Genomic DNA, 27,483 nt, shown 5'->3' with positions numbered 1-27,483 from the left:
TTGTGTGCTTGTTTTTTAATATTCTGGGGTTGTTTCTTATGAATTTTTTAGCTTAAAATTGTAATTGGATTGGTGGGTATTGAATTTGTTATTATGTATTGTTTTTACCATTGTTGTGAGCCGCCCCGAGTTTGCGGAGAGGGGCAGCATATAAATCCAATAAATCTAATCCAGGGGGATCGAGGAGGGCATTTTTACTATCCCCCGGCTACAGGGAAGCGTTTGGAGCCTGGAGAGCATGAAACATGAGCCTATTGGACCCACCAGAAATTGGGAAACAGGCCAATTCTGGCATCCAGAAGGCCTCCGGGGGGGCGTGGAAGCTTTTTTCGCCCTCCCCAGGCATTGAATTGTGGATGTGGGCACTCACGCATGCATTATAGCGCACACACATGCTCTTTCGGCACCCAAAGAAAAAAAAGTTCACCATCACTGCTCTACATGCTTTCCCTAGAATAAAACTCATTTTCATTTTGGAAAATCTCTGCCAATTAAAACAATTTTAATCTAAATTGTTACTGATTTGAACAAATCAAGTCCTCCTCCCCCAATTACTCATTTGAGGGTTTGCCTTCAACTGATGTATCCTATACCCACCCACCCCCCAATGTAGCAATACAGTATCTGTCAGATGTTTCAGATGAACTACTTTTACCTGAAGTCTGGTTGCTGATGAAAGCTTTCCAAAGTACATAAGTGGATAAGTTTGTTCTCCTGCTACTTATTTTCCTTATTTTTTTCCCTTTCAACTTATGGGCATAGAATTATTAGTCACTTATTAACTACAGTTGGGACCATTAACTATCATTCAACAACGTTTTATAAATATCATGTGACCGTGCCTGTCTTATGTCAGTTTCAGCTGTGGTTAAATAAATCTTCCAGTCAATAAGCTCAATGTCACATTGGTATTTGATGGCTAAGTAATAGGTTTAACACAATATAATTTACTTTTAACTCAATATATGCTGTCAGTGTTACACTTATCTATTACACTTGCTACCTTCTGTTATTTACTATTATTCAACGCTTTTATCTAGAAAATTAAAATGGACTTGGCTAGACAATTTTCCTTTGATAGTACATTTTATTGTTTATAAAGTAGCCACAAGGAAAAAACAACAACAACACTGGAGCATTTAGATAATTTAGGTGTGAGTTTCACAGGTAGCTGACTTCTTCATCCATCTCCATTTTCATTCTGAAGCTTGGGTCTTTCCATGTTAATTTTTTTTCTCATCACTCCTTGTTCCCTGTTTTTCGGCTGTCCGGTTCCAAAAAGGAGGGTTCATCTCCAATATTCACACATTTTTGACAAATGTTAGCAAACGGAAGCCAACACTTGCCATTAATAGTGCATCAGAAGTATAGTGCCAACCTTTGCAAGTCAAAATAGGTTTAACTACCGCTTGACAAAACAAGATGAAACCTCATGAAAACTTGATCAAACAATCTCAAAACCTTTTTGTTGTTTCACAAGAGTCCAGCTTTTACCTCCGTGATCGTTTGTTTTCAACAAGCAATACTGCAAGCCTGTTACGGAGATCTATTATTTTATTGGAGTAATTTTTTAAAAATAAGTCTCTCAACATTGCCCGTAAAGCTCCCAAAGAAGGCAAGTGGTTGCAGTCTTGTATGTTCAGCAAAGTGACGAAGAAATTAACCCAGACCTCTCCATTGGGAATCCTAAGGGGGGGAAGAAAGGGGAGGAGTCAAATCAACCTTCCTCAGGTGTGGCCAGATGTTTCTCAGAATCAGCATCACAAATGGAAAGCTATGCCTGCCATTTTGGAAGATGGTCTAGAGCTTTATCCAAAAAAAGGCTGTACAGTGGTACCCGAGTACTTCAGGATTGGGCAGCATAGAAGTCAAATAAATAAATAAACAAATAAATAAACAAACAAACAAATAAAATAAATAAATAAATAATAAATACCTCTACTTACTAACTTAATTCATTCCATGACCAGGTTCCTAAGTAGAAAAGTTTGTAAGAAGAAGCAATTTTTCCCATAGGAATCAATGTAATGTGTGCAATTGGGGAAACCACAGGGAGGGTGGAGGCCCTGTTTTCCTCCCAGGATATTTCTAAAGAGGATCCACAGAGGCTTCTCCCTGCCTTTTCTGGTTAGTTTCAGAGGCTCAGGTTTGTAAGTGGAAAATGGTTCTTGAGAAGAGGCAAAAAAAAAATCTTGAACACCCGGTTCTTATCTAGAAAAGTTCACAAGTAGAGGAGTTTGTAGGCAGAGGTACCACTGTACAACAAATCTCAAATTACAGTGATCCCCCGATTATCGCGAGGGTTCCGTTCCAAGACCCCTCGCAATAATCGATTTTTCGGGATGTAGTGGTGCGGAAGTAAAAACACCATCTGCGCATGCGCGCCCCCTTTTTCCATGGCCGCGCATGCGCAGATGGTGTTTTTACTTCCCCACCTGGGAAGACCCAGCAGCTGAGGAGCCGCCTGCCTGCCCGCTTGTCCGCCGCTTGTCCGCTTGTCTGGCCGCCGCTTTTCCGCCCGCCGCTTTTCCGCCGCTTTTCCGCTTGTCCGGCCGCCGCTTGTCCGCCGCTCTGGGAGTTGAAGACCCAGGGAAGGTTCCTTCGGCCGCCCACCAGCTGATCTGCTCGGCAGCGCAGTAGCAGCGAGGAGCCGAAGATGGGGTTTCCCCGTTGCCCACACAAAGGGGAAACCCCATCTTCGGCTCCTCGCTGGTACTGCGCTGCCGAGCAGATCAGCTGGTGGGCGGCCGAAGGAACCTTCCCTGGGTGCCGCCCGCCGCTCGAGAGCAAGAGGGGGAGAGATAGAGAAAGAGAGAAAAGGAAAGAAAGAGATGAGAGAGGGAGGAAGAGAGTGTGAGAGAGGAAGCAAGATAGAGAAAGAGAGAGAGAAAGAAAGATGAGAAAGGAAGGGAGTGACGTCATCGGGTGGAAAAATCGCGATATAGCGTTTCGCAAAGATCGAGAACGCGAAACTCGGGGGATCACTGTAATTTCCTACCAACTCTGGGCTGTTGGATCAACAATAAAACATTTCAGTTTGTCGTCAAGATTTTCCCCCCCAGGTTTCAGAAATACATTCTATTCTTTCAGACTCTCATCCCCTTTTGTATTTTCAATGACATTCCTAATTGAATGGCTATAGAAAATGGTAAAAAAATATCATTGTATTTCTAACCTCGAGAGCCCCTTACATGAAAAATAAATGTGCTAATCACCCTTTTTGCATTTATTCTATTGGCTGTCAGGAGCTGAGCTATAATGCAACTAAAAATCCTAATGCTACGTTATTTTTTACGAGCATAATCAGATTTTATTAAAAGTGCCTTAAGATCACTCTGTAGAGCAGTTTTAAATGTAACACAGAAATAATTATGTATCTGGGGAATATAACGCTAGTGGTATCCGAGGGACATATTTATGTTTTGCACTGGATCTTTCCATTTCTTGGAGAATACCCTTACAGCAAATTAATTCTTTATTTCAAAAATAAATTGCATATTCCTGTGCAGGATTTGAAGAATATAAATGGAAATTGTCCACAAATCCTGTCTTTCCCAACTTGGATTATGACAAGGTTGATAGCATCTAGCAGTGTTTCTCAACCTTGGCCGTTTGAAGATGTGTGGACTTCAACTCCCAGAATTCCCCAGCCAGCAACGCTGGCTGGGGAATTCTGGGAGTTGAAGTCCACACATCTTCAAACGGCCAAGATTAAGAAACATTAAGCATCTATAACAGAGGTGTCAAATTCAATTTCATTGAGGGCTGCATCATAGTTGTTTGATCTTGGGGAAGGAGTGATCGGGGGCGTGGCATTCTCACTTATGTTAGGGGCTCCTGTGGTGGCCAAATACTAAGGCGGGACTTCCCTGAGACCCTCACTCACTCTCATTATCTATCTACCTACCTTCCTTCCTTCTTTCTTTCTTTCATCCCTCCCTCTTCTTCTTCTCTCTTCCCTCTCCTTTTTTCTTCCCCTTTCCTTATTTTTCATTTCTTGCTCTCTTCCCATCTTTTTCTTTGTCTTTCCTCTTTACATTTCTCCTTTTGATGTTTTTAGTTTGTTTTGCTAGCTTTCTGCTCCGTTTTTGCTGTCAGAGGGTCGCGGGAGGCTGTTGCAGCTGAAAAGGGCCCAACAGGGCTGCGTGCGCTCCCACAGGGCTTCATTTCGCTAACAGGGGCCAGATCTAAGCACCCCAATGGCCAGATCTAACATGCAAGGAGCAATTCTACAGTAGAGAAAATATATGGCTCTGGAAAATTATTATTGAAATAAAGTAAGTATACACCAACCTCCTAAAACCATCAGGTTTCCAGATTCCTTCCTCATTTTTAATTTTCATATATGAGCCCAATAACATGCAGTACACTGTTGCAGCAATTCCGAAATAATCAGTCTAAGGAGTAAAAACATTGTAAAACATTTAGCTTCAGTTGTTTAAAAATATCTGTTTTTAATCCCATCCTCCCATGAATAGGATCCAATTACAATCAATCTCTTTCCCCTGGTTTATTCCTGATGCTCTTCTGGAATAGATTAGATTGAGCAGTGTTTCTGGGCCAAATCAAGCCGGAAGATTCAAGCCTGAACATGATCTGAATGCGGAATCTTAGATACACTGATAATTAAATTAGTACTAGTGCTGTGTAACAGGTGCTCTAAAGAAAAATTAGTAACATCTCCCTGAATTAAATTTTCCTCCATGATCAGCAAAGTCTATAATTACTAAGGACATAGGCTACATAGCATAGTATGAAAATCCTACACGATAAGTCCATACCTGATAATTCCACGGCTTGCCTGTAATCATTTCAATACATTGAAACCCAGACGTCTCACACTTTCCATTGAAAACAGTTCCTTTGGGAAACAGGGTCATGTCAATGCTTTGACCAAAGTCAATAATTGTCAGACCATGAGATGTGCCATCAATGTCGCATGTGTCGTTGTCCAAAAACCTTGTTTAGAAGCAGTTAGCAATTGTTACTATTAAGCAATGCAACAAGTCATGTTGTCAAGAAAAGATCTCAAAACATTCAAAAGTGAGATACTTGCCTTTCGCCAAATATAAAGTTGTCAGGTTTAATGTCACCATGAATTATTCCACACTTGTGAAACTCTTCTACTATATGCAGGATTTTTACAGCGAAGTAGATAACCAGAGCTTGGGGCATCACCCTCTCTGTTAGTTTTTTGTATATATTTATGGTGTTCTACAGAAGAGACAGATGAGAAGCAGATGATCATGTGGACAAATGAATATGCCTGAAATCCTGTGTATACACACACACAGGTTAAAAATGACAGATTTTTGAGATGTAAAGAAACAACATCAGCAGCAGCTGTACACGTATCAGACAGCAAATTCCACTTAGGCCTTGGAGAAAAAAATGCACCCAGCTGCTTTACAAAATTATATCCTGCAAGAAAGATTCCGTACATAAATTCGGCAAAACAATGCTTTCTAAACAACTATGCTATTTTAATTTGGCCAAATTAAATTTTCTGTTAAGGGCAACTAATTCTACTTGGAAGTCATAATACATCTGCTGGGAAGTGGGATAAAAAAATGTGACTGCCGCCAGACTAACATACGCCCAATAATGGAAAAAAGAAGATACCTGAACAAATTTAACTATTATTAGTAAAATCATGGAATGCGCTGAATTATCAAAAATAACAATGGAAATACAAAACAAAAAATGATTCTGAGTTCTACAAGGCCTGGGAGAAATGGTACAGATGGCTATCTAATCTTAAAAAACAATAAATCAGAAACCAACTAAAACTCCTTATCTTAAACCAAGAGAAAAATATATACAACAAAAATACTGACTAAAATTAAAACACAACCTCTGTCTGAGTTTAATCCAACCGATACCTATCGACAATCTACTAACAACATAACTCACAAGTACCCTTAATGCACAAAATTAATAAATATAACCAAAACTAAGTTGTCACAATGTATACGCCTGCTATCTTGCAGGTACTACCCCCCCCTCCCTTACCTCGCCTAAAATTTCTACTATATCATCTATCTCTTAATACATATATTAAAGTACTACTTTATTCTTAAAGTAGCACATTTCATAGATATGAGATTATGCAATTATAAACATTAAATGCAATATAAATATCTATAGATAAATATTTGAAAAGAATATATAACAATCTATATATGTTATTATGTAAAAAGAATTCTTGTTTTGCACCCCTCCTATTTATTTTTGTATCCCCATTCCCCTTCCCCATTCTTAATAAATTAATAAAGTATATATATTTTTTTAAAGTGACGGTGATTGTTAATGCAGGTAAAAAAGGAAGATTGTGCCTTTAATTGTGTGGTCATGACTCCCCCCCCCCCAAAAGGACAACTATAACTCCTTCCTTTCTGGTCCTTCAGACTCTGAGGACATTTGTAGAAGAATATATACACACAGATTAAAGCCATATTTACCAGTAAAGTTCCATAACTGTGAAGCTCCCCTATTAGAACACTTCCATTTTGAAAAAAGTGAGCACCGTAGAATTGGATGCAAAGGTGATGCATACTGGGCTTCAGCCTTTCAGTCAGCTGAGCTGCTATATAGAATTCCCAGAAGTTTGCAGGTTTCTGTACCTATAAAGACAATAAACAGTTTTGCTTTGCTTCAATTCACAGGACCCAGTAATCACACAGATTTTTTTAATGCTATTGATTTAAAGCAAAAACCTGACATTTTCTATGGTTTCAAATGACAATGGCCGATTGGCCATAACCATAATTCCCTCTAAGCTGAGCAGTGAGCAATCGTTCACTTAAAAATCATCATCAACTCAGAGTTTTCCAAACCTGCCCAGAAGCCGAGAGGGAAAAAGTGAGAGGGAAGGAGAGAGAGAGGAAGAGAGAGAAACAGATAGAAAAAAGAGAGGAAGTAAAAGAGAAAGAAAAAGAATGGGAGTAAGGAAGAGAGAAAGAAAATCAAAATCTATTTTGAAACTAGCTCAACTATTTAAGCGGCATTTTGATATTCATAGAGTTGCCCTATTATGAGCTCACTGTTATAGACACACAGTACAGTATTTTATTTTGAAATTCTCTGAGGCAAAACAGGGTGGGTTTTTTATTTGTCTGTTTATTTATTTATTTATTTATTTATTTATTTTTTAATTATTTCTGTGCCGCCCAGTCCTGAAGGGACTGCCGCTCAGACACTATACTTTTCCGCCCACCCCCCCCAAAAAAATTAGAGGGAACACTGGCCATAACACTACCTGGAGTTTGAGGGGCACTCCAAACTATGAAGAGGATACACTGTGTATCCCAAACCGTGTTAGAACATTTTAAAAATCTATTTTAATTGTGGATCCTGGCCAGAAATACACCAACTTCCACACTGCATAAAAAGCAGTGTGTGTCAATGCTATGGCATGTTTCTAAGATACACATAGAACAAACCTGGCTCTGCACAATCTTACATGTCCAGCTTCTCCAGGCACACATTCCTCTCCATTGCTAAATTCTGGCATCAACTCAGCAATGCAGCTGAGTATCCCAGCGATGGAGCATGTATTCCAGTGGCCAGTTAGGTCCCACAGAGTTGACCTTCTCCAGCTCCTGTCAGCCAATGTCGACTGGCGGGGCCTAGGGTAAGAGCCTTCTCTGTGGTGGCCCTGGCTCTCTAGAACGAACTCTCTCCGGAGATACATACCGCCCTCTCCCTCCTGGTCTTTTGCAAAGCCTTAAAAACCTACCTTTCCCGGCAGGCCTAGGGGGCTGTGAGTGATGAGACTGTCTCCGGCCAACATGATATATGATTGGATTGGATGAATATATTCAAGTGTTCATGGGGTCTTTTAAATGTTTTTTAGTAAATTTTCATATTTTAGAGATATTGGATTTGTTATATATTGTTATATTAATGTTGTACGCTACCCTGAGTCGCCTCAAGAAGGGCGGCATAGAAATCAAATAGGTAATAATAATAATAATAATAATAATAATAATAATAATAATAATAATTTATTAGATTTGTATAGAAACAAATCTAATATTAAAAAACAGCTAAAAAACTAAAACTAAAAAAATCTATCAGAAAGATAGAGAGAGAGAGAGACAGACAGACAGACAGACAGACAGACAGACAGACAGACACGGGCAAGAGAGATTATGGGGATATGAGATTTTTTTTTTAAAAAAAACATTGTTTTACTGATAAAGCAAGTCCAACTCCCTAGGGCAGTGATGGCAAACCTATGGCACAGGTGCCACAGGTGGCACACGGAGCCAAATCTGCTGGCACGTGAGCCTTTGCCATAGCTCAGCTCCAATATGCATGTGTGTACTGGTCAACCAATTTTTGGCTCGCACAGAGGCACTGGGAGGGCCTTATTGGCTTCCAAAGAGCCGCTGGGGGCATGGGGGAGGACACTTTTACCCTTCCCCAGCTCCAGGGAAGCCTTTGAAGCCTGGGGAGGACGAAACACGAGCCTACTGGGCCCACCAGAAGTTGGGAAACAGGTTGTTTCCAGCCTCCAAAGGGCCTCCCCAAGCATTGAATTATGGGTGTGGGCACTCGCACATCTGTGATAGCACGCACACATGCTCGTTCAGCACCAGAGGAAAAAAAGATTCGCCATCACTGCCCTAAGGACTCTGGACATACAGTGTAATTAAAACCAATAGTTAAAAACCATGCATGCCATTTATGGCCGGATCCCAACGGTACACCATCAGATCAGTGGCCCCAGGCCTGCCGGAAAAGCCAGGTCTTTACAGCTTTCCCAAAGGCCAGTAGGGTGGGAGTAGTCCCGACCTCAGGAAGTAGTTGGTTCCAGAGAGTTGGAACAGCCACAGAGAAGGCCCTCCTCCCCCGCGGATCTGCCAGCCGACACTGTTTAGCTGACGGGACCCGGAGAAGACCAACTCTGTGAGTCCTTATTGATCGCTGGGATCTGTGTGGTACAAGGCGGTCTCGAAGATAGTCTTGCACTAAGCCACGTAGGGCTTTAAATTTAATTGATTTTAAACAATATTCTGTAAGTTATAGTCAAATATAATACCTTCAGTATTACTCTCTGGTTATTCTTAGTGTTCTCCATATCAAGGGCAGAAGCTTGGTACACATGTGCAAAAGCTCCCTCTCCAAGTAAGCAATCAATGTGGAAGGATGTGGATGCTGAAGGAAGAGATAAGCATGTAGATCAGGTCTCGGGATTATGGCCCAAAATCACCCATTTCCAAGTAAATAGGTTTGTCTCAAATCCATCTGCAATCGCCCGACTAAAATTTCAGTGAAGAACAAATGACAACGCACACCAGACACAAGTGCAGCAAGTGTAGAAGCATGATCCAGGCACTGGGGAAGAAGGCTCCTCTTTTTTCAAGATCACCACCAACAGATGTTGACCAATGTTTTGCTTCTAATTCTGGAAATTCAGCCAAATACACATAGAGCTTATACTATGAGAACTGAATGAGTGGGTTTATCAATAGTTATCCTTCCCACAAAGCAGAACAATGCCATTTAATCTCTATTACAGCGGTACCTCGGTTTTCGAATGCTTCTCAGTTCAAACAAATCGATATTCGACCAGGAAATTCAAGAAACGTTTGCCCTGGAATCCGAACAAATATTTGGAACTCGAACACTCTAGAGAGCTGAAGACAGAAGCCGGCAAGCTACAGAGAGAGAGAGAGAGCCAGGGACAGTAGCGGGCGAGCGAGAGAGCTGAAGATAGAAGCCGACAAGCTACAGACAGAGAGAGAGAGCCAGGGACAGTAGCGGGCGAGCGAGAGAGCTGAAGATAGAAGCCGACAAGCTACAGAGAGAGAGAGAGAGCCAGAGGCGAGCAAGAGAACTGAAGACGGCAAGCTACAGAGAGAGAGAGACACACACACACACGGGGACAGAAGCAGGCAAGCTAGACGGAGAGACAAATGAGGAGGGGAATTTATTTTAAATTGTTTTGGTTCTCAACCAAATCGGTTCTCAACCACACTTCCAGAACGAATTGTGGTCGAGAACCGAGGTACCACTGTGCCACTTGCCCTACATGAACTTGTCACGCTGAATATTGACAGCCCCAGAGACATTCAGTAATTAAATAGTTAACTGTGTGTGTTTTCTTAAGATCCTCCTATTATGATGTAATATCCTGCCACATCTAACATCACATCCTTCTTCTTCATCCTAAGATTCATTCTCCATTCTACCTCTATCATGTGAAGACATGTTTTATTATGTTGTCCATCGAGACATGTTTATTTTCTACTTTTATAATAAAAGAAATCTTGTTTTGAACAAATGACTGGGCTTCCATCTATCGCCTCCGCGGTGATTAAGGTTCTAACGGACTTTAATTATTTACAAACCGTGACAGAACTGAAGTTGCATGTACAGTAATAGGAAATCATATAAGGATCATGTAATAAAGTTAGGCCCCTTGTGTCACTTTTCCTCCATCAAGTGGCAAAATGAATTGGAATGTATTTCCATTTTTAAAAATTTATTTATGTATTTATTTGATTGATTGATTTTTTTTATTCCGCCCTTCTCTTTAGACTCAGGGCGGCTTACAACATGTTAGCAATAGCACTTTTTAACACAGCCAGCCTATTGCCCCCACAATCTGGGTCCTCATTTTACCCACCTCGGAAGGATGGAAGGCTGAGTCAACCTTGAGCCAGTGATGAGATTTGAACTGCTGACCTGCAGATCTAGCAGTCAGCTTTAGTGGCCTGCAGTACTGCACTCTACCTGCTGCGCCACCTTGACTCATTATTATTTTAGCAGATTCTTCCATTGGAATGATAGTTTAAGTAATTTCTAGTCAATTTTTAAGAGTCAGCTGAAACTGTGGACTACTTTTGTAGTTTTATCAATTCACTAGAGTAACCTGCTGCCTTTTGCCTTCTACAACTCCAAGCCGCTACAAACCAATGTAGTCTGCTCCATTATATTTCAAAATTTTAATTCTTTTGCTTTGGAAAGAATTTTTACCATTAATAAAACAAATCTTGTCTGAGAATTATGGATGAGCCCAACCAAAACAGTTGGCATGTTGCCTTCAGGGCAATAAATTCTTCCATAAAACTGTATTGCTTTAAAGGACACAAATGAAATGCAGAGTCCCAATTTCCCTTTTATCCTGAAATACGCACAATAAAACCATAAGAACAACATTTTTAAAGTTTCTGAAAAGAATAACATTAAATATAGTAATGGGACTTACCTAATGTGACAACACTTTTTGGTCTGACAACTGGAAGTTTCGATGGCCACTGGAAAGTATTGGGATAAGCACTTACTGGTTTTGGCAGCTTGGACAGAAGCTGGAAGATTAAACTCTCATCCCAAGGGTTCTCGATGACTTTTTAAAAGAACAAATAGTCAAGTTACTGAAATAATCTGGAAAGTACAAGAAACCCTTAATGACAGGCATTATTAAAATCTGAAGAGCTAAATCCAAACAAGAGAAAATAGAGAAGACTACCACCCTTCAGATATCTGGGTTTCAATTCCCCCCAATATTCAGCAATGGCCATGGTGATTGGAGACTTCTTGTTCTGTCCCCCTCGGGAAATTGGCAAACACACACAGATTTAACACTAATTATTTACTAATATTTTCTTAGCAATCAGGTCTTTCTAAAAGTTCAAGAAATCATAAAGAAGGCTGTTCAGCAAGACAGCTGCTAATTAATGTCTTAACAATTGGGCAGAGTCCAAGTAGATATCCTTCCCTGTAAGTTATGCAATTGTTGTGGTTAGCTCTGGCCCAGCTCCTGCCCCAAGGAATGTGCAGGTGGATGTGGGGGAGACATCCACATGCCACAAGCCTGTTTTGCTCCCAATGGAATCTGCCAACAAAGCCTCCTCTGACCAAGGAAGCATGAGTGACAGGCAATAGGGGAGTTTGGCAGACAGCCTAGGAGGAGATCAATCCTCTGTATCATCCTTGGATTCTGAACAAGAATTAATGACACATCCACACATGCGTAGAGTGATGCATAAGAAGCAACAACTAAAGGATTATTACAAGAGAAAATGAGGCCACCTGTGGTTGGGCCCTCCAGTAATTAGGGCTGCTGCTATAAATAGCAGCGTGTGGGTTTGGCCATTGTGAAAGAGTATCTGATCGCAGTTCTTCAGGAATCCTGTGTTGCTGTTTTCTGGACTTTGTTGATTTTTCACACCTTTGAAACTAAAGCAGAGCAACGTGTGTGTGTGTGTGTGTGTGTGTGTGTGTCTCACTTCGTTGGAAGAAGAAGGGGTGTGAAGTTTCTTCACAGCTGCTAGCTAAGTACTTAATGACTGCTTAAGGGAAATTGTACAGACTACCCGGTTGTTTTGGGACGAATGCTCTTTGCAATACAAAAAGAGTGCTTAGTTTATTTTGAATTTTGTGATAAAGAACATTGTTTTGTATTTTCAAATGTGTGTGTGTGTCTGAAATTTGTACCCTTGAATTTTCGGGAGACTCCTACCAGAGAGCCCAGCAGAACACGCAATCTAGAACAGAACGATGTTGACTTCTGCACTGAAGCGTCACATGGCTAAGCCTTAAATAGTCTAAGGGTGTGGCCAGTTGTTCTACAAATCTATTCATGCAGAGACCTCCTCTTGCTTAGCCCCTCCTGCCTTCTGGCAGCTCTGCGTATCCTAGCATCAAGAAGAAACTCCTCCTCTTCTCCTGAGTCACTCATGTGCACCTCGGGGGAGGGGGGGTGAAGAAGGCCCTGGTTGGCTTTCAGCCTCTGACACCACATCCTCTCCAACCTCCTCGCTATCAGACTCAGGTGCCAAGTACATAGGCCTAGAGTACCATGCAGGCAGGGGTTCCTATTTTCCGTCGCTACCAGTGCAATACATGTGCAGCTCCGGGTGACCAGCGGGCAGGTGTGCCCAAGCGATATTTGGCTTCTGCATATGTGCAGGAAGCGAAATCTCATGAGAGGGCATGTGGCCGCTCGAGACTTTGGCAATCTTCGCTGAAAATCGCCAAAATCTCTTGCACACGTCCTCTAGCACAGTGATTTTCAACCTTTTTTGAGCTGCGGCACATTTTTTACATTTACGAAACCCTGGGGCACATTGAGCGGGGGGAGGGTGGGGGCTAAAAAAAGTTTAGACAATAAAATTCTCCCTCTCTTCCTCCCTTTCGCTGTATTTCTCTCTCCCTCCCTCTTTCTCTCCCTTCCTTCTTTCTCCATCCCTCTTTCTTTCTCTTCCTTCCTTCCTCTCTTTTTTGCTCTTTCTCTCTCCCTCCCTCCCTCCCTCTATGTCTTTCTCTCTCTCTCCTTCCCTCCTCTCTTTCTCTCTATTGCTTTCTTTCTCTTTCTCTCTCTCTTTCTTTCTTTCTTTCTCTTGTTCTCTCTCTGTCTCTCTTGCTTTCTCTCTTTCTCTCGCTCTTTCTCTCTCTCTTTCTTTCTCTCTCTCTCTTGCTTTCTTTCTCTCTTGCTTTCTTTCTCTCTCTGAGCTTCGCGGCACACCTGACCATGTCTCACGGCACACTAGTGTGCCGCGGCACACTGGTTGAAAAACACTGCTCTAGCAAGACTTTGCTTCTTTCGTATGCGCAGAAGCTAAATCACATTCAGACACACACGCCGGTCACCCATCTGCACCCATCCATTTCACTACCAGTACACAGTGTGGCACATACCCGGTTGTAACCCATTACTGGTACCGTGCCACAACCGTCTCTCGATCTTTGGGGTCCCTGACTAGCTGCACAGACGCGGACAGGCCACAACACTTCTTTGAAGTTGCACAGACATCTGGGGAAGGGCCAGATTTCAGACAACCAACATAAAGTTCCCAAGAGCCAATGAAATACACCCCCCCAGGCACTAAGATACAAGAAGGCCTGCTCCCTGTTAAGGAGCAAGAAATAATTAATTATTTAAGGACTTTCTACCTCGACTTTTCCACTCTAAAGTACAGTATGTGAGATGGCTTGCAAATACAATACAGAAAGTCATCGGCTAACAACCACATTCAGCAACTGTTCTAATTTACAATGGCATAGAACCCTGTGGCTATCCCAGCACCTCAAGAGGCGCATCATTGTGATCCAAGCACCTGGCCTGCACTTAGAATGATTACAGGGTTTCATAGTTACATGATCACCATTTGCAATCTTCCCTACCGCCTTTCCCCAAGCCAAGGTGATGGGGAAGTCAGTAGGTAAGACTGCAAGTCACTTTTGCAAATCGCTCCCGCTCCTGCCACTTTTTGTCCTTAGGAGTTGGGTTATGGGGAACCTGAGAATCTCACACTTTGTAGCATGTGCCTGCCTGGTTGCATTTATGCAGTGACACCATAGCCACCTCTCTTGTGGATGATGGCTCATCCACATCCTCCTCAAAGGCCTCGAGGGAGAATGAGAGCATTCCTGGCTATGTCTGGCACTGCTGACCCTGAGCTGCTGGCAGAACATGTTTTGGCTGGGGAGAGCTTGCCCGCCAATGAGGGGGAGGGGCTGCCGGCCTTGGAGTGCGCAGGACAGAGGACTAGGCAGGACTAGAGTGTGCCAGTTTGATGGGGAAAAGGCCCCTCCCCTCTTAATGGGCTGCACCGGGAGGGGTACAGGGCAGGCAAAGAGTGGCTGGAAGCAACAGTGTTTGTGTCGTGGCCCAAAACTCTGCAGCTCGTAGATTTAATTCAGTTGCAAAGAGTATTTATCTTCATTTGGAGCAGCCGGTTATCTGCCGGATGGACTAACTGGCCCTTGCCTGGAAGGTTAATTTGGAGCTTGTTCACAGCTGGCTTCACTGAAAACGACCCCCTGAACTCCTGGCTTGGACAATTCCTATGATTCCTCCTTGCCAGCCCTGAAATGGGACCACCGGACTTGTTGACAAACCTCAGTGGAGGCCCCGGACCTCGGAGGAGATTTGGGCTGTTTATTTTTGGAACCGACCCAGGCAAAACTATTTCCAAGACAGTTTTAGGTTTGGCTGTAAATCTGTTTTGCTTTTGGTTATCTGCTTGGCCACAAGCCAATTAGTGTGCTAAGCTTGCAGCTGGGGTTAACTGAAAACCTGAAGGAGAACTGTTGGGAGAACAGACTGAATAAAGCTATGTACACCCAACCCTGACATGCGGGTGAGTGGGGGCAGCACACCTGCGTACCCTCCCACCATTAGCAACAACCACTTGCAGTGCCTCCTCCACCTAGACATTGTGCTTTATGACCATATTGTTTAGCAATGAAAAATCCAGTCCCACTTACTGTTCTTAACCAATCATTACATGTGAAAAACTATAATCTAACAATTTAGAAAATAAAACCTGGCTATGACAAATGTAAAAACAGTCAAACACTACTATAATTACTAGTAGAGATAGAGACCTTCCATCACTAAGCGGTCATTAAGTCAATCACATCTGGTTTTGCCTTTTTTTGGTCATAAAGCAAATTCCGTGGCCATTAAGTAAATCCAGCTCCCTTCGTTGACTGTGCTGGTCAGAAGCCAGCTGGAAAGATCATAAATCGCAATTATCTGACACCGGGAGGCTCAACTGTTTTAAATACACACCAATTGCCAAGTGCCCCATTTTTTATCACATGACTTCAAGAGCAAGGACTGGCCACAAGTCATTGTTTTCAGCATCGTTATAACTTTAAAAAACTGTTGCTCAATGAATGGTTGTAAGTCAAAGACTACCAGTAAGCTATTCTCAGACGCTATGCGGATTGCTTCTTCATCTACAGTGGTACCTCTACCTAAGAACGCCTCTACTTAAGAACTTTTCTAGATAAGAACCGGGCGTTCAAGGGTTTTTTGCCTCTTCTCAAGAACCATTTTCCACTTACAAACCTGAACCTCCGAAACTGTAACCGGAAAAGGCAGGGAGAAGCCTCCGTGAGGCCACTCTAGGAATCTTCTGAGAGGAAACAGGGCTGGAAAAGGCAGGGAGAAGCCTCTGTGGGGCCTCTCTAGGAATCTCCTGAGAGGAAACATGGCCGGAAAAGGGGGGGGAGAAGCCTCTATGGGGTCTCTATAGGAATCTCCTGGGAGGAAACAGGGCCGGAAAAGGCAGGGAGAAGCCTCTGTGGGGCCTCTCTAGAAATCTCCTGGGAGGAAACAGGGCTGGAAAAGGCAGGGAGAAGCCTCTGTGGGGCCTCTCTAGAAATCTCCTGAGAGGAAACAGGGCCGGAAAAGGCGGAGAGAAGCCTCTGTGGGGCCTTTCTAGAAATCTCCTGAGAGGAAACAGGGCCAGAAAAGGCGGAGAGAAGCCTCTGTGGGGCCTCTCTAGGAATCTCCGGGGAGGAAACAGGGCCGGAAAAGGCGGGGAGAAGCCTCTGTGGAACCTCTCTAGGAATCTCTTGGGAGGAAACAGGGCTTATTAATCTATTTATTATTTATTATTTATTTATTTATTAATCAGATTTGTATGCCGCCCCTCTCCGCAGACTCGGGGCGGCTCACAGCAATAATAATCCATCCTCCCTGTGGTTTCCCCAATCGCACACATTATTTGCTTTTACATTGATTCCCATGGGAAAAATTGCTTCTTCTTACAAACTTTTCTACTTAAGAACCTGGTCACAGAAGAATTAAGTTCGTAAGTAGAGGTACCACTGTACTTTGGTCTAAGAAAAGCATTACAATTATGCATCGTCCCACATTACAGCAAATGTAATTTCCTGGTGTAACATTTTACCTTCAACTTGCATCTTTTGGGCTAAAGGCGCTGAAATGGTATTGAACGGTGTAGAGGAAGCAAGGTGAGCAGCTTGAAGGAACTCGTCTGGGCTTTTCACACACGGAGCACAAGTTCGGTTACATGGATTAGCCCATACCGTATAGTCACTTGTCAGGTCCCCTGCTGCCTGGCTTTCATCCTAAAGGGGAAAACCAAAATCAACAACGTTTTTCTTCTCTAAACATTCAAGATGGCTGCAAGGTTCTCCCTCTCTCCCTCTCTCTGTGTATATTCAGAAATGGAAAACTTTGATACAGCAGAAAAATGGTTGGTAAAGAAGATGAAACTGGCAGAGATGAGTAAATTAATTTCTTTGCTTAGAAAACAAACAATATCTCCATTTATGGATGACCTCATAGACTTTTTGCATTAACAAGAAAATATGATTTATGATTTGCGGTTAGTAAAAAGTTGAATAACATAAAAGAATGAGCTTTTTTTGCAATCATAGAGTAAAAGATAATTTGGTAAGTTGATTTATATTTACTTCAAAATCAATCACAAGCATCTATTTCTTTTTCTTCATTCTTGATTTTTGTCGTTCTTCTGTTTTGTTTTGTTCTTTTCTCACTTTTTATTATTTTGTTTTAGTTTTTATGTTCTTCGTAATTTTTTAAAATAAAGAATACTTTTAAAGATGGCTGATATTGCAGTCCTCTCTGATTTTATCCTCACAATGATGCCAAGAAGTTGATTGTGCTGAAAAAGAGCATTTGGCTTGCAACCCTCCAGTGAGCAGTAGACAAGTGAAATTGTGAATCTAAGTCCCACTGATCAAATTTAACACTGTGATAATATTTAATTATTCCATAAGGGGCATCCTTTTTTCTGCATGGAAGGAGATGTGTGCTTTTTGAAGTTCTATTTAAAAGAGATCTAAAAAGATGAGAAGATGTTCCTTTCTCAAGATTCTAATGACAGACCACTACTCCTTTCAAGCACTGATGTTACTGATGTTACCAACAGTAGTTGGGTAATGAAACATCTGCAAGAAAAAAACCAAACTCCAAAGAGTCTATTTGATACAATAGTTTGGGCCTTATTGTTTATATACAATATAGTTGTGTGTTATTGTGAATATAGAAAATAAATGAGATGCACCAGGATGCTTCATTAAAATACATATTTTGCAACATCCTAAAATTAATATGTCGTAGAAAGAAGTACTATTTATATTTGACTTGATTTGGAGTTCAATATTTACAACTGCACACATTCTTTTGAACTATGTACTTATGACATGGTAATTGGAGTTTACAATGACCTCAACCCTGTGGCTTTTTAAAGCTTTAAAAACCTGGCTATGTATCTAGGCCTGGGGTTCGGAATATGTTAAGGGTTGTTATTTGGCTCTACCAGTAGCAGGTTAATCATCATAGCTGATGTTTGTATTCGTTTTGTGAATGTTTTTATTGTTTTAATGCTTTTTAAATTGTTCAAATTGTTTTATCATTTCAAAATTGCAAGCTGCCCAGAGTCAACTTGGTTGAGTTGTGTGGCTATAAAAATTGAATGAATGAATAAATAATTATTGGACATGGACATCGATTCTCCATGCTTTTACTATTTCCACAGGATTAGTTCTTCAAACTGAAAAGACAAAATTATGATCCTAATTATCTCATTGCCAAATGATTATAATTCAGCCACTTGGCAATTCACATTTAAAGCTGGTCGTTCCACACCAGTCATGTGACTACTATCTTTGACATTCTGTACTGGTTCTGGTATTTTTTGCTGGTTTCCAGCAAAAACAACTATTCAATAGAATGGATTTGGAATACAAACATGATTTGCTTAACCACCTCTGTAAAAACAGTAATAAATTGTGATCAATCATGTGGGTATCTCAATTTGTGACTATCAGGACCATTATATCAATCCCAATTACAGTTGTAAGTTAAAGACAACCAGGATGTGTGTTTGTGTATTTGTGTATATGTACACAAATACACACACATTTATTTTTTGCATTTTTCTTTTTTGTTATTCTTTTCAATATTTTATTTTTCTACTTCTGATTGATTTCATTAAATATATATAAAGAAGAAAAATTAAAGGCCATTTGCTTACTTTTGGTTTAGGAAGAATCAATGAGTCTCTGGGACGTTCACCAAATACTTTGATAGATGTCGACTTTGGGACTGTCTGCATGACCCTAAAAATCGAAGGAAGAACATTCAGAGCCATTCTTGAAACGAAACGTTTTACATACAGTAGATTTAAGTGTCCATGAGAGCAATTATTTTCAGGAAATCAGATCTTGCTAAAACAGCATATAACAGATCAAGAATAAGTAATCTGTAAATCCTCAAGATGTTTTGGACCCTTGTGTACCAACACAAGCCAATGATAAAAGACCACAAGAGCTGCCCAAAACATCTGAATCCAAGCTTGCCTAAAATTCCTGGGCAAATAACTGGTGATTACAGGGAAATTGTACTCAACATTCTTGAGTACACGAATATTGTTTTCTTCAAAATAGCATAGTCACGAGAGCAATCATGGGCTTTCCCAAATATGCCCATGTTACACCAACACTCCGCAGTCTGCACTGGTTGCCGATCAGTTTCTGGTCACAATTCAAAGTGTTGGTTATGACCTATAAAACCCTTCATGGCACCGGACCAGATTATCTCAGGGACCGCCTTCTGCTGCACGAATCCCAGCGACCTGTTAGGTCCCACAGAGTGGATCTTCTCCGGGTCCCGACAACTAAACAATGTCGCTTGGCGGGATCCAGGGGAAGAGCCTTCTCTGTGGCGGGCCCGGCCCTCTGGAACCAACTCCCCCCAGAGATTAGAATTGCCCCCACCCTCCTTGCCTTTTGTAAGCTGCTTAAAACCCACCTCTGCCGCCAGGCATGGGGGAATTGAGATACTCTTTCCCCCTGGGCCTTTACAATTTTATGCATGTCTGTATGTATGTTTGGTTTTTATAATAATGGCTTTTTAACTGTTTTTAGTATTGGATTATTATTATATGCTGTTTTATTATTGCTGTTAGCCGCCTACAAATCCAATAAATAAATTAAATTAATTAAACAAATAAATAAAATAAATAGATAGATAGATAGATAGATAGATAGATAGATAGATAGATAGATAGATAGATAGATAGATAGATAGATAGTGCCGTGATGGTGAACCTATGGCATGTGGAGCCATCTTTTGCGGACATATGAGCCACTGTCCTAGGTCAGCTCTAGCGTGCATGTGGTGATGTGGGTGGCCCCACCCACATCACCACCCCTCCCAGGAGTCTCCACACGGCTCATTTTGGATACCAGGCAAGCACAGGTCTCACACAGAAGCTCTGGGAGGGTGAAAGATGGGACTCCTGAAAGTCCAGAAACAGGCTGTTTCTGGCCTATGGAGGGCCGGGTAGGCCATTTTTGCCCTCCCCATGCTCCAGGAAAGCCTCTGGAGCCTGGGTAGTGAGAAAAATGAATCTACCAGAAGTCAGGAAATGGGCCTTTCAAGCCACCGAAGGGCCAGAGGAGGCCATTTTCACCCTCCCCAGGCTCCAGGAAATCCTCGAGAGCCTGAGAAGGGCAAAAACAGCCCTACCTGAAGTCTATTTGCAGCCTCCAGTGGTGTAAGGGAAGCTTACTAGGCCCAAAATGGGGCTCAAGGGTCGTGCATGCATTTGTGTGGGAGAGGGGAGAATGGGGGGGCATGGGTACATGAACGGGGGCACATTGAAAAATGCCTCCATTTTTGTGAAGAAACTGGCAAAAAAACCAGCCCGTTTTTCACAGAAATGGGGCTGTTTTTGCCCTCTAATTACCCCATATAGCATGACTGGAGGAGGAATTCTGGGAGTTGAAGTCCACTAGTCTTAAAGCTGTCAATTTTGAAAACCTCTGGGTTAGGGATTAGGAGTGCAAGGGTATTCAAGCTTGGCAAGTTTAAGACTTGTGGACTTCAACTCCCATTCCTGAGCTAGCATGACTGGAGGAGGAATTCTGGGAGTTGAAGTCCACAAGTCTTCAAGCTGTCAAGTTTGAAGTTTGTAAAAAGTGTACATGGTTGTAAAAAGTATACATGTTTGTAATAAGTATTCTGCTACACTGGTATTTCATTAAATAATATATTATTACACCATTTGGTTCAGAATACTTTTTTCCTTGTTTTCCACCGCTAAAATCTAGGTGCATCTTATATTCTAATAAATACAGTAATCTCAATTACAAAGAGCATTCTTCATGGTAATTGCATACTGACTTCTTTACAAGGCTATCTGACAATTTTCAACTTACTCCATATTCTCATCTTCAAAAATTGTAAACGCAGATGGTGCAGCAGGAACGCTAGACTTAATGCTGGCAGCCTCACCTGGATCTGAAAAGAGAAAGGAAAGATGATGATGATGATGATGATTATTATTATTATTATTATCATTATCATCAATAATAATAATAATTATTATCATCAATAATAATAATAATAATAATAATAATAATAATAATAATAATAATAATTAGATTTGTATGCCACCCCTCTCCGGGGACTTGGAGCAGCTCACAACAACAATACATAGTACAAATCCAATGATTAAACACAGTTTAAAACCCTTAATATAAAAACAGTCATACATCCCAGACAAACCATGCATAAAACGGAATGGCCCGGGGGAATCAATTTCCTCATGTCTGACGGCAGAGGTGGGTTTTAAGGAGTTTGCGAAAGGCAAGGAGGGTGGGGGCAGTCCTGATCTCCGGGGGGAGTTGATTCTAGAGGGTCAGGGCCACCACAGAGAAGGCTCTTCCCCTGGATCCCGCCAAATGAAGTGGTTTTGTCGACGGGACCCGGAGAAGGCCAACTCTGTGGGACCTAATCGGTCACTGGGATTCGTGCGGTGGAAGGCGGTCCTGGACAAAGATGTGATAGGTTTACATTTTCCCTGCCGACTGAAGTCTCACATAGACAAAAGGTATGTATCTTGTAACTGCTTGAGCTATTGCCTCCTGAACTCTCTGAAGCACTTCCAAGTGGTCTGTAAGCTGGTACACACATCTATCAGCAGCTCCCTGATCAAACAACAGCGATGGATTCAAGAGGATGCTGAAACTCCAAACCAGTTCAGCGTGGGAGAGCATGACCTATCTATAACTAAAATTGGGGAGTGTTTATAGTTGGCTTCTGTTGGCGATGGAAAATGCTTGTGATCTTTAAAGCCCTACATTAAGCATGTCCAACCTGCAGCCCAAGGACTGCAAGGGTCCTAGGCAGCTAGTAATACAACTCCACAAGATATAATTAAAAAATAAAGGAAGTTTATCATTCATATACATTATCTATATTATATATTTTATATGCAGCCCAAGATAACTCCTCTTCACTCAGTGCAACCTAGGCAAGCAAAAATGTTGGATATTTCAAGGTATTGGTTATTACCTTTAAAGCCCTACGTGGCTCTGGGCCAGACTATTTACGGGACTACCTCATACCTCTCAACAGACAATAAGAGCCCACTAAGATGGCCTTCTCCGGGTCCCATTCACCAAATAATGTCAGTTGGCAGGGCCACGGAGAAGGGTCTTCTCAGTGGCGGCTCTGACCCTGTGGAAACAACTGCCTCCAGAGATCGGTACTATTCCCACCCTACTGGCCTTCCAGAAAGCCGTTAAAACCTGGCTTTTCCGGCAGGCCTGGGATTAAGAATGATTGAGTGTATGCATGGGTTATTTGGGGGGGGGGGGTTATTTATCTATTTTACCGCTAATTGCTGTTTTTACTGTTGTTGTATTTTATACTGTTTTTATTATTGTGATTATTCTGAGCCATCCAGAGTCCTTTTGGAATTGGGCGGCATATAAATATAATGGAATGAATGAATGAATGAATGAATGAGTGAGTGAGTGAGTGAGTGAGTGAGTGAGTGAGTGAATGAATGATCCATGCCCACATGATTCAGGGCCTGGTATATTCAAGACCATCTTCTCCCATTAGTACTTGCATGCCCCCGAAGATCTGGAATGGAGGATGTCCACCAGAACGCTATTCCTAAGAAATGCTTCTATCAAATACCATAAAGGATTATTATTCCCTCCTCTACAATATCATCTCCCAGTCATTTAGATTGTCCCGCTCGTCCAATTGAAATTCTAAGACGCTATTAAAATCAGGTCTTTAGAATCTTATTAGAATTTATTTTTTTCCTTCAGTGGAAATATTTGGTTGCTTGTTGTCCTTGATCCTTTTATCCAATTCTTGTTTTATTTTTCATTGCTTTTAATTTTGGTAGAGCATGAAGGAATGTCAGCTAATCCATTGCATATGATTGGAATGGCATAAGTCAGCCACTAAATAAGTATCCTTCACTTCAAAATATAAACATAAACAGATATTCTGATTAAGTTAGATATATAATTTTCTCATCATAGGGATTTATTTTTAATGCTCTAAAAAGCCAGTATTAGTCATGTATATATCCCAAAGGTTTGTCTCTACAAGAAACTAAACAGACAATATTATTGCTAATATGGTATCTGACTCCTACTTATTAAAAATCCTCTGCTATATCTAAAATTAATCCTCACTTTTGTTAATATAAAGAATATGACATGTATCTTTATTGCATTTATTCTGTATCTCACAAGGGAGTTTCTCACACTGCTCAGAATAAATTTATGTTTTAATAATATATGGGACAGGAAAAAGAACAATTGTTTTAGGTCCTTCGGCTTTAAATCTCTTTGGCAGAGATTACTCCACTTACTCCACTTTGTCTGCCTAACAAATCTTATAATCCAAGACAAAGTCTTGAGCTTTTGCAGAATTTCATTTCATTTCATTTCATTGGATTTGTATGCCGCCCCTCTCCGTAGACTCGGGGCGGCTAACAACAGTGGTAAAAACAACATGCAACAATCCAATACTAAAGCAGCTAAAAACCCTTATTTTAAAAACAATCATACATACAAACGTACCATACATAAATTGTAGAAGCCTAGGGGGAAAGAATACAGTATCTCAGTTCCCCCATGCCTGAAGACAGAGGTGGGTTTTAAGAAGCTTACGAAAGGCAAGAAGGGTGGAGGCTATTCTAATCTGTGGGGGGAGTTGGTTCCAGAGGGCCGGGGCCGCCACAGAGAAGGCTCTTCCCCTGGACCCCGCCAAGCGACATTGTTTAGTTGATGGGACCCGGAGAAGGCCAACTCTGTGGGACCTAATTGGTCGCTGGGATTAATGCGGCAGAAGGCGGTCCCGGAGATATTCTGGTCCGGTGCCATGAAGGGCTTTATAGGTCATAACCAACACTTTGAATTGTGACTGGAAACTGATCGGCAACCAATGCAGACTGCGGAGTGTTGGTGTGACATGGGCATATTGGGGCTCCAAATTTATGATTAGTTTTCATTTAGCAGCTATGCTGCCAGCCTAATGGAAACTAACCCAACCCATCTGGAGATTCCCAATGCGAAGGTAATTTATCATTGTAGGTAATTATATTTACTTTTGTTTCTAAAGAAAGCCTCAACATCTTCTTCTTCTTCTTCATCTCCTGAAAGTATAGTGTCTTTTAGAGAAGTCACTTCAAACATGTTCATGATGATACCTTGATAAGTCAAAGAAAAATTCAAAAGTAAACGACAGGTAAAGTTAAAAAAAAAAAAATCTAAGAAGGAAGGCAACATCATTAGAGGTATTTAAACCTTTTGGTTTCAATTCATGAAGACCCAAGTCCACAAACGATACCTCTGGTTAAAAAAAAGGAATTACTTAAAAATTATCCATCAAGAAAAATATCCAACAAAAACAACTTGAAAAACTAGCAACCTACATCACAAATCATAACATCAAATTGAAACGACAAACTGTAAACATCGATCGACACGAACTTTAAAATTACAAAGAAAACAAACCCTTAAACCACTGATACGTATTGGCACTAAAAATTACATCCAAAGCATATGGATAAAACTTTAGGGAAATTTACACCAACTATGGGCTCAAATCACAGGCCGCAAATCATGAAAGACCCAGCTTTAACGCTGGCCTTCTCTTCTTACCACCCCCCCTTTTGCTCCAATTTCCTACCCCCCTTCCCCTTATATCCCTTTCCCTTCTTCCCCAACCCGCTACCTTTTCTCTTTTCTCTTTTCTTCCTCCCCGCCTACGTGTACTATATAAGTAAATTATAAATGTTAGAATGTATAGTATATATATCCCTTTTGCCTTCTGTACCCCGTTTTTAATGTATATATCCAATAAATTAATTTTTATTTTTTTTAAAGAAGACCCAAGTCCAAGGTTGCATTTTAATTCTAATAGGAGTTCTCAGTAGGTTTACACGCAGGCTGAGTTCATATGTTGCCTTAACCCAGTGTTTCTGTTACGCCCCGCCCCCTGGTCTGGACCCCAATGGAATTTTACTGTTAATATTTATTATTTTACTTATTTTAAGCTGCAAGCAAACTATTGGCTGGGAAAGGTTGCACTACCCACTTATCCACTACCGAGTCCCACAGAACTCAGTGGAGCCTGTTTTTGGTTAGGGGAATCAATTGAGAAAGACCACGCATATTCCCTGTGGTCACACACGCCCCCCTCTGGCATTGCTCCGAGCCGCCACACTATTTAAGAAACACTGCCCTAACCCATAATGTGATTGTGATCACATGATTCTGAGGCACTTGGCAATCTGCTGTTAGTGTGAACAGGTTGCCAAACAGACTGCAATCACACTGAAGATTGCAATCTTTTGACAGTCTGAGGCCATTTTTAATTCTTCACAATTGTTAAATAAAGAGTTGGAAGTTAATGACTGCCAGTACTAAAATAAAGTGTAGTCAGAGATAGGAGAAATGAAGAGACAAATAGCTACATATAAACCATTAAACTTCAGGTTTTCTTGCATAATACAGGTTATTACTATGATTCAACGTAAAATTGTAATTAATTGCTTCTACCAGATCAAAGGTGTCAAATTGGCAGCCCGGGGACTGGATGCTTTATATGCAGGCCACACCCACTCTAGGTCCGTGAAGGGAAAAACCATTGCAATACGCTACATGATGGCACTGTGACGCAGCACGTTTGACCCCTGTGGAATGGGCACTAGATAAAATGTACACTTTCAGAAAATAAATCTTCCTCGTTAGCCATGCCATTGCAGCTTAAAGTTACGTTAGTGACATTTGTTAATTTAGGATATTTTAATTGTATTAATTGCAATCTATATACTGAGGAGGAGCTGCTGATACAGCTCTATAGAGCAGTGTTTCCCAACCTTGGCAACTTGAAGATATTTGGACTTCAACTCCCAGAATTCCCCAGCCAGCATTCGCTGGCTGGGGAATTCTGGGAGTTGAAGTCCAAATATCTTCAAGCTGCCAAGGTTGGGAAACACTGCTATAGAGGAATCATTGAGTCTGCCATCTGCACCTCTATAACTGTCTGGTTTGGTGCTGCAACCCAACAGGACCGACACAGACTTCAGAGGACAATCAGAACTGCAGAAAAAACAATGCTGCCAACCTGCCTTCCATTGAGGACATGTACACTGCACGAGTCAAAAAGAGGGCGGGGAAAATATTTACTGATCCCTCACATCCTGGACACAAATTGTTTCAACTCCTACCCTCAAAACGAGCACTGCACACCAAGACAACTAGACACAAGAACAGTTTTTTCCCGAACGCCATCACTCTACTAAACAAATAATTCCCTCAACACTGAAAGACTTTTTACTAAATCTGCACTTCTATTTCTACTAGTTTTTCTCATCATTCCTATCACCCTTTTCCTCCCACTTAGGACTGTATGGCTGTAACTTGTTGCTTGTATCCTAAGATTTTTTATTAATATTGATTGTTTCTTCATTGCTTATTTGATCCCTATGACAATCATTAAGTGTTGTACCACATGATTCTTGACAAATGTATCTTTTTCTTTTATGTACGCTGAGAGCGTATGGACCAAGACAAATTCCTTGTGTGTCCAATCACACTTGGCCAATAAAATTCTATTCTATTCTATTCTATTCTATTCTATATGGAAGTAATGTGGCAGATAAAAAAAAATTACCAGCTAAGCCTACTTTTCCAGCTGAAAAATATAGACCATATTTTTCATGTGGTAAATACATAGCTGTTTTTATAAAAACTGATTAATTAACTCACATTTTTATCAACTTTTGTCAGGGTCAACGGTGGGTTAATAGCCGGAATACTAAATTGCGCTCGCTGCGGTGGCTCATAACTGCTTGCAAGGCCAGCGCGATTTTGCTTCTGCACCTATGGAGGTAGTAAAATCGTGCATGGATCCACAGGTGCCCTCGTGTTTCAGCACATGCGGAAGCAAAAAAAAACCTTGCCGAAACACGGGCACACCTGTGGCTCCATGCACGATTTTGTTACATCCACAGGTGCAGAAGCAAAACCACGCTGGCCCCAAAAGCACTTATAAGCCGCCATGGTGAGTGCAATTTAGCGTTCCGGCTACTAGCCTACTGCTGGTCATGGTTATTTAAATGTATAATTTATGGATTATAAGTGTGCTTTTTATTAGTGGGATAGTCAGTTAATTCAATCAAGATATATTTTGAAACTTTATTTATATACACATAAATATTAGCATCTTTAGTAAATTTACTTAGTATGTTAGCTGTGGAACACTACCAAAGTCCACACAAAATTATCACTTTCAATCTACCATTTCTTTTGCAACTCAGTACTGGCTAACAGATGTTAGCAAATACGGAGTAGGAGAACAAAGTGTTTAACTACATTTTCTGATAAAATCTACTAAGACAGAAAGAACAAGAAGAACTTTAT

General features: G+C 41.2%; 1 protein-coding gene across 1 annotated transcript in view; it reads right to left on the bottom strand.

Annotated features, from left to right (window-relative positions):
• Positions 1 to 1,067: 1,067 nt before the first annotated feature.
• Positions 1,068 to 27,483, bottom strand: part of BUB1 (BUB1 mitotic checkpoint serine/threonine kinase) — a 62,897-nt gene continuing 36,481 nt past the window's right edge. Inside the window, exons 13-23 of the mRNA XM_070734647.1 lie at positions 24,162 to 24,263; positions 20,962 to 21,043; positions 18,774 to 18,858; positions 16,659 to 16,839; positions 11,219 to 11,356; positions 9,047 to 9,162; positions 6,462 to 6,623; positions 5,057 to 5,214; positions 4,782 to 4,959; positions 4,294 to 4,397; positions 1,068 to 1,686 (exon numbers count right to left, since the gene is read on the bottom strand). Coding sequence (XP_070590748.1) covers positions 1,491 to 1,686; positions 4,294 to 4,397; positions 4,782 to 4,959; positions 5,057 to 5,214; positions 6,462 to 6,623; positions 9,047 to 9,162; positions 11,219 to 11,356; positions 16,659 to 16,839; positions 18,774 to 18,858; positions 20,962 to 21,043; positions 24,162 to 24,263 — 1,502 coding nt within the window. The 3' untranslated portion in view covers positions 1,068 to 1,490. The remainder of the gene's footprint in view (positions 1,687 to 4,293; positions 4,398 to 4,781; positions 4,960 to 5,056; positions 5,215 to 6,461; positions 6,624 to 9,046; positions 9,163 to 11,218; positions 11,357 to 16,658; positions 16,840 to 18,773; positions 18,859 to 20,961; positions 21,044 to 24,161; positions 24,264 to 27,483) is intronic.

This window comes from Erythrolamprus reginae, chromosome 1 (assembly GCF_031021105.1).
Source record: "Erythrolamprus reginae isolate rEryReg1 chromosome 1, rEryReg1.hap1, whole genome shotgun sequence".
Classification (NCBI taxonomy): Eukaryota; Metazoa; Chordata; class Lepidosauria; order Squamata; family Dipsadidae; genus Erythrolamprus; species Erythrolamprus reginae.
Note: the sequence above shows the minus strand (reverse complement) of the source record. Positions and strands in the feature narration are given on the sequence as shown.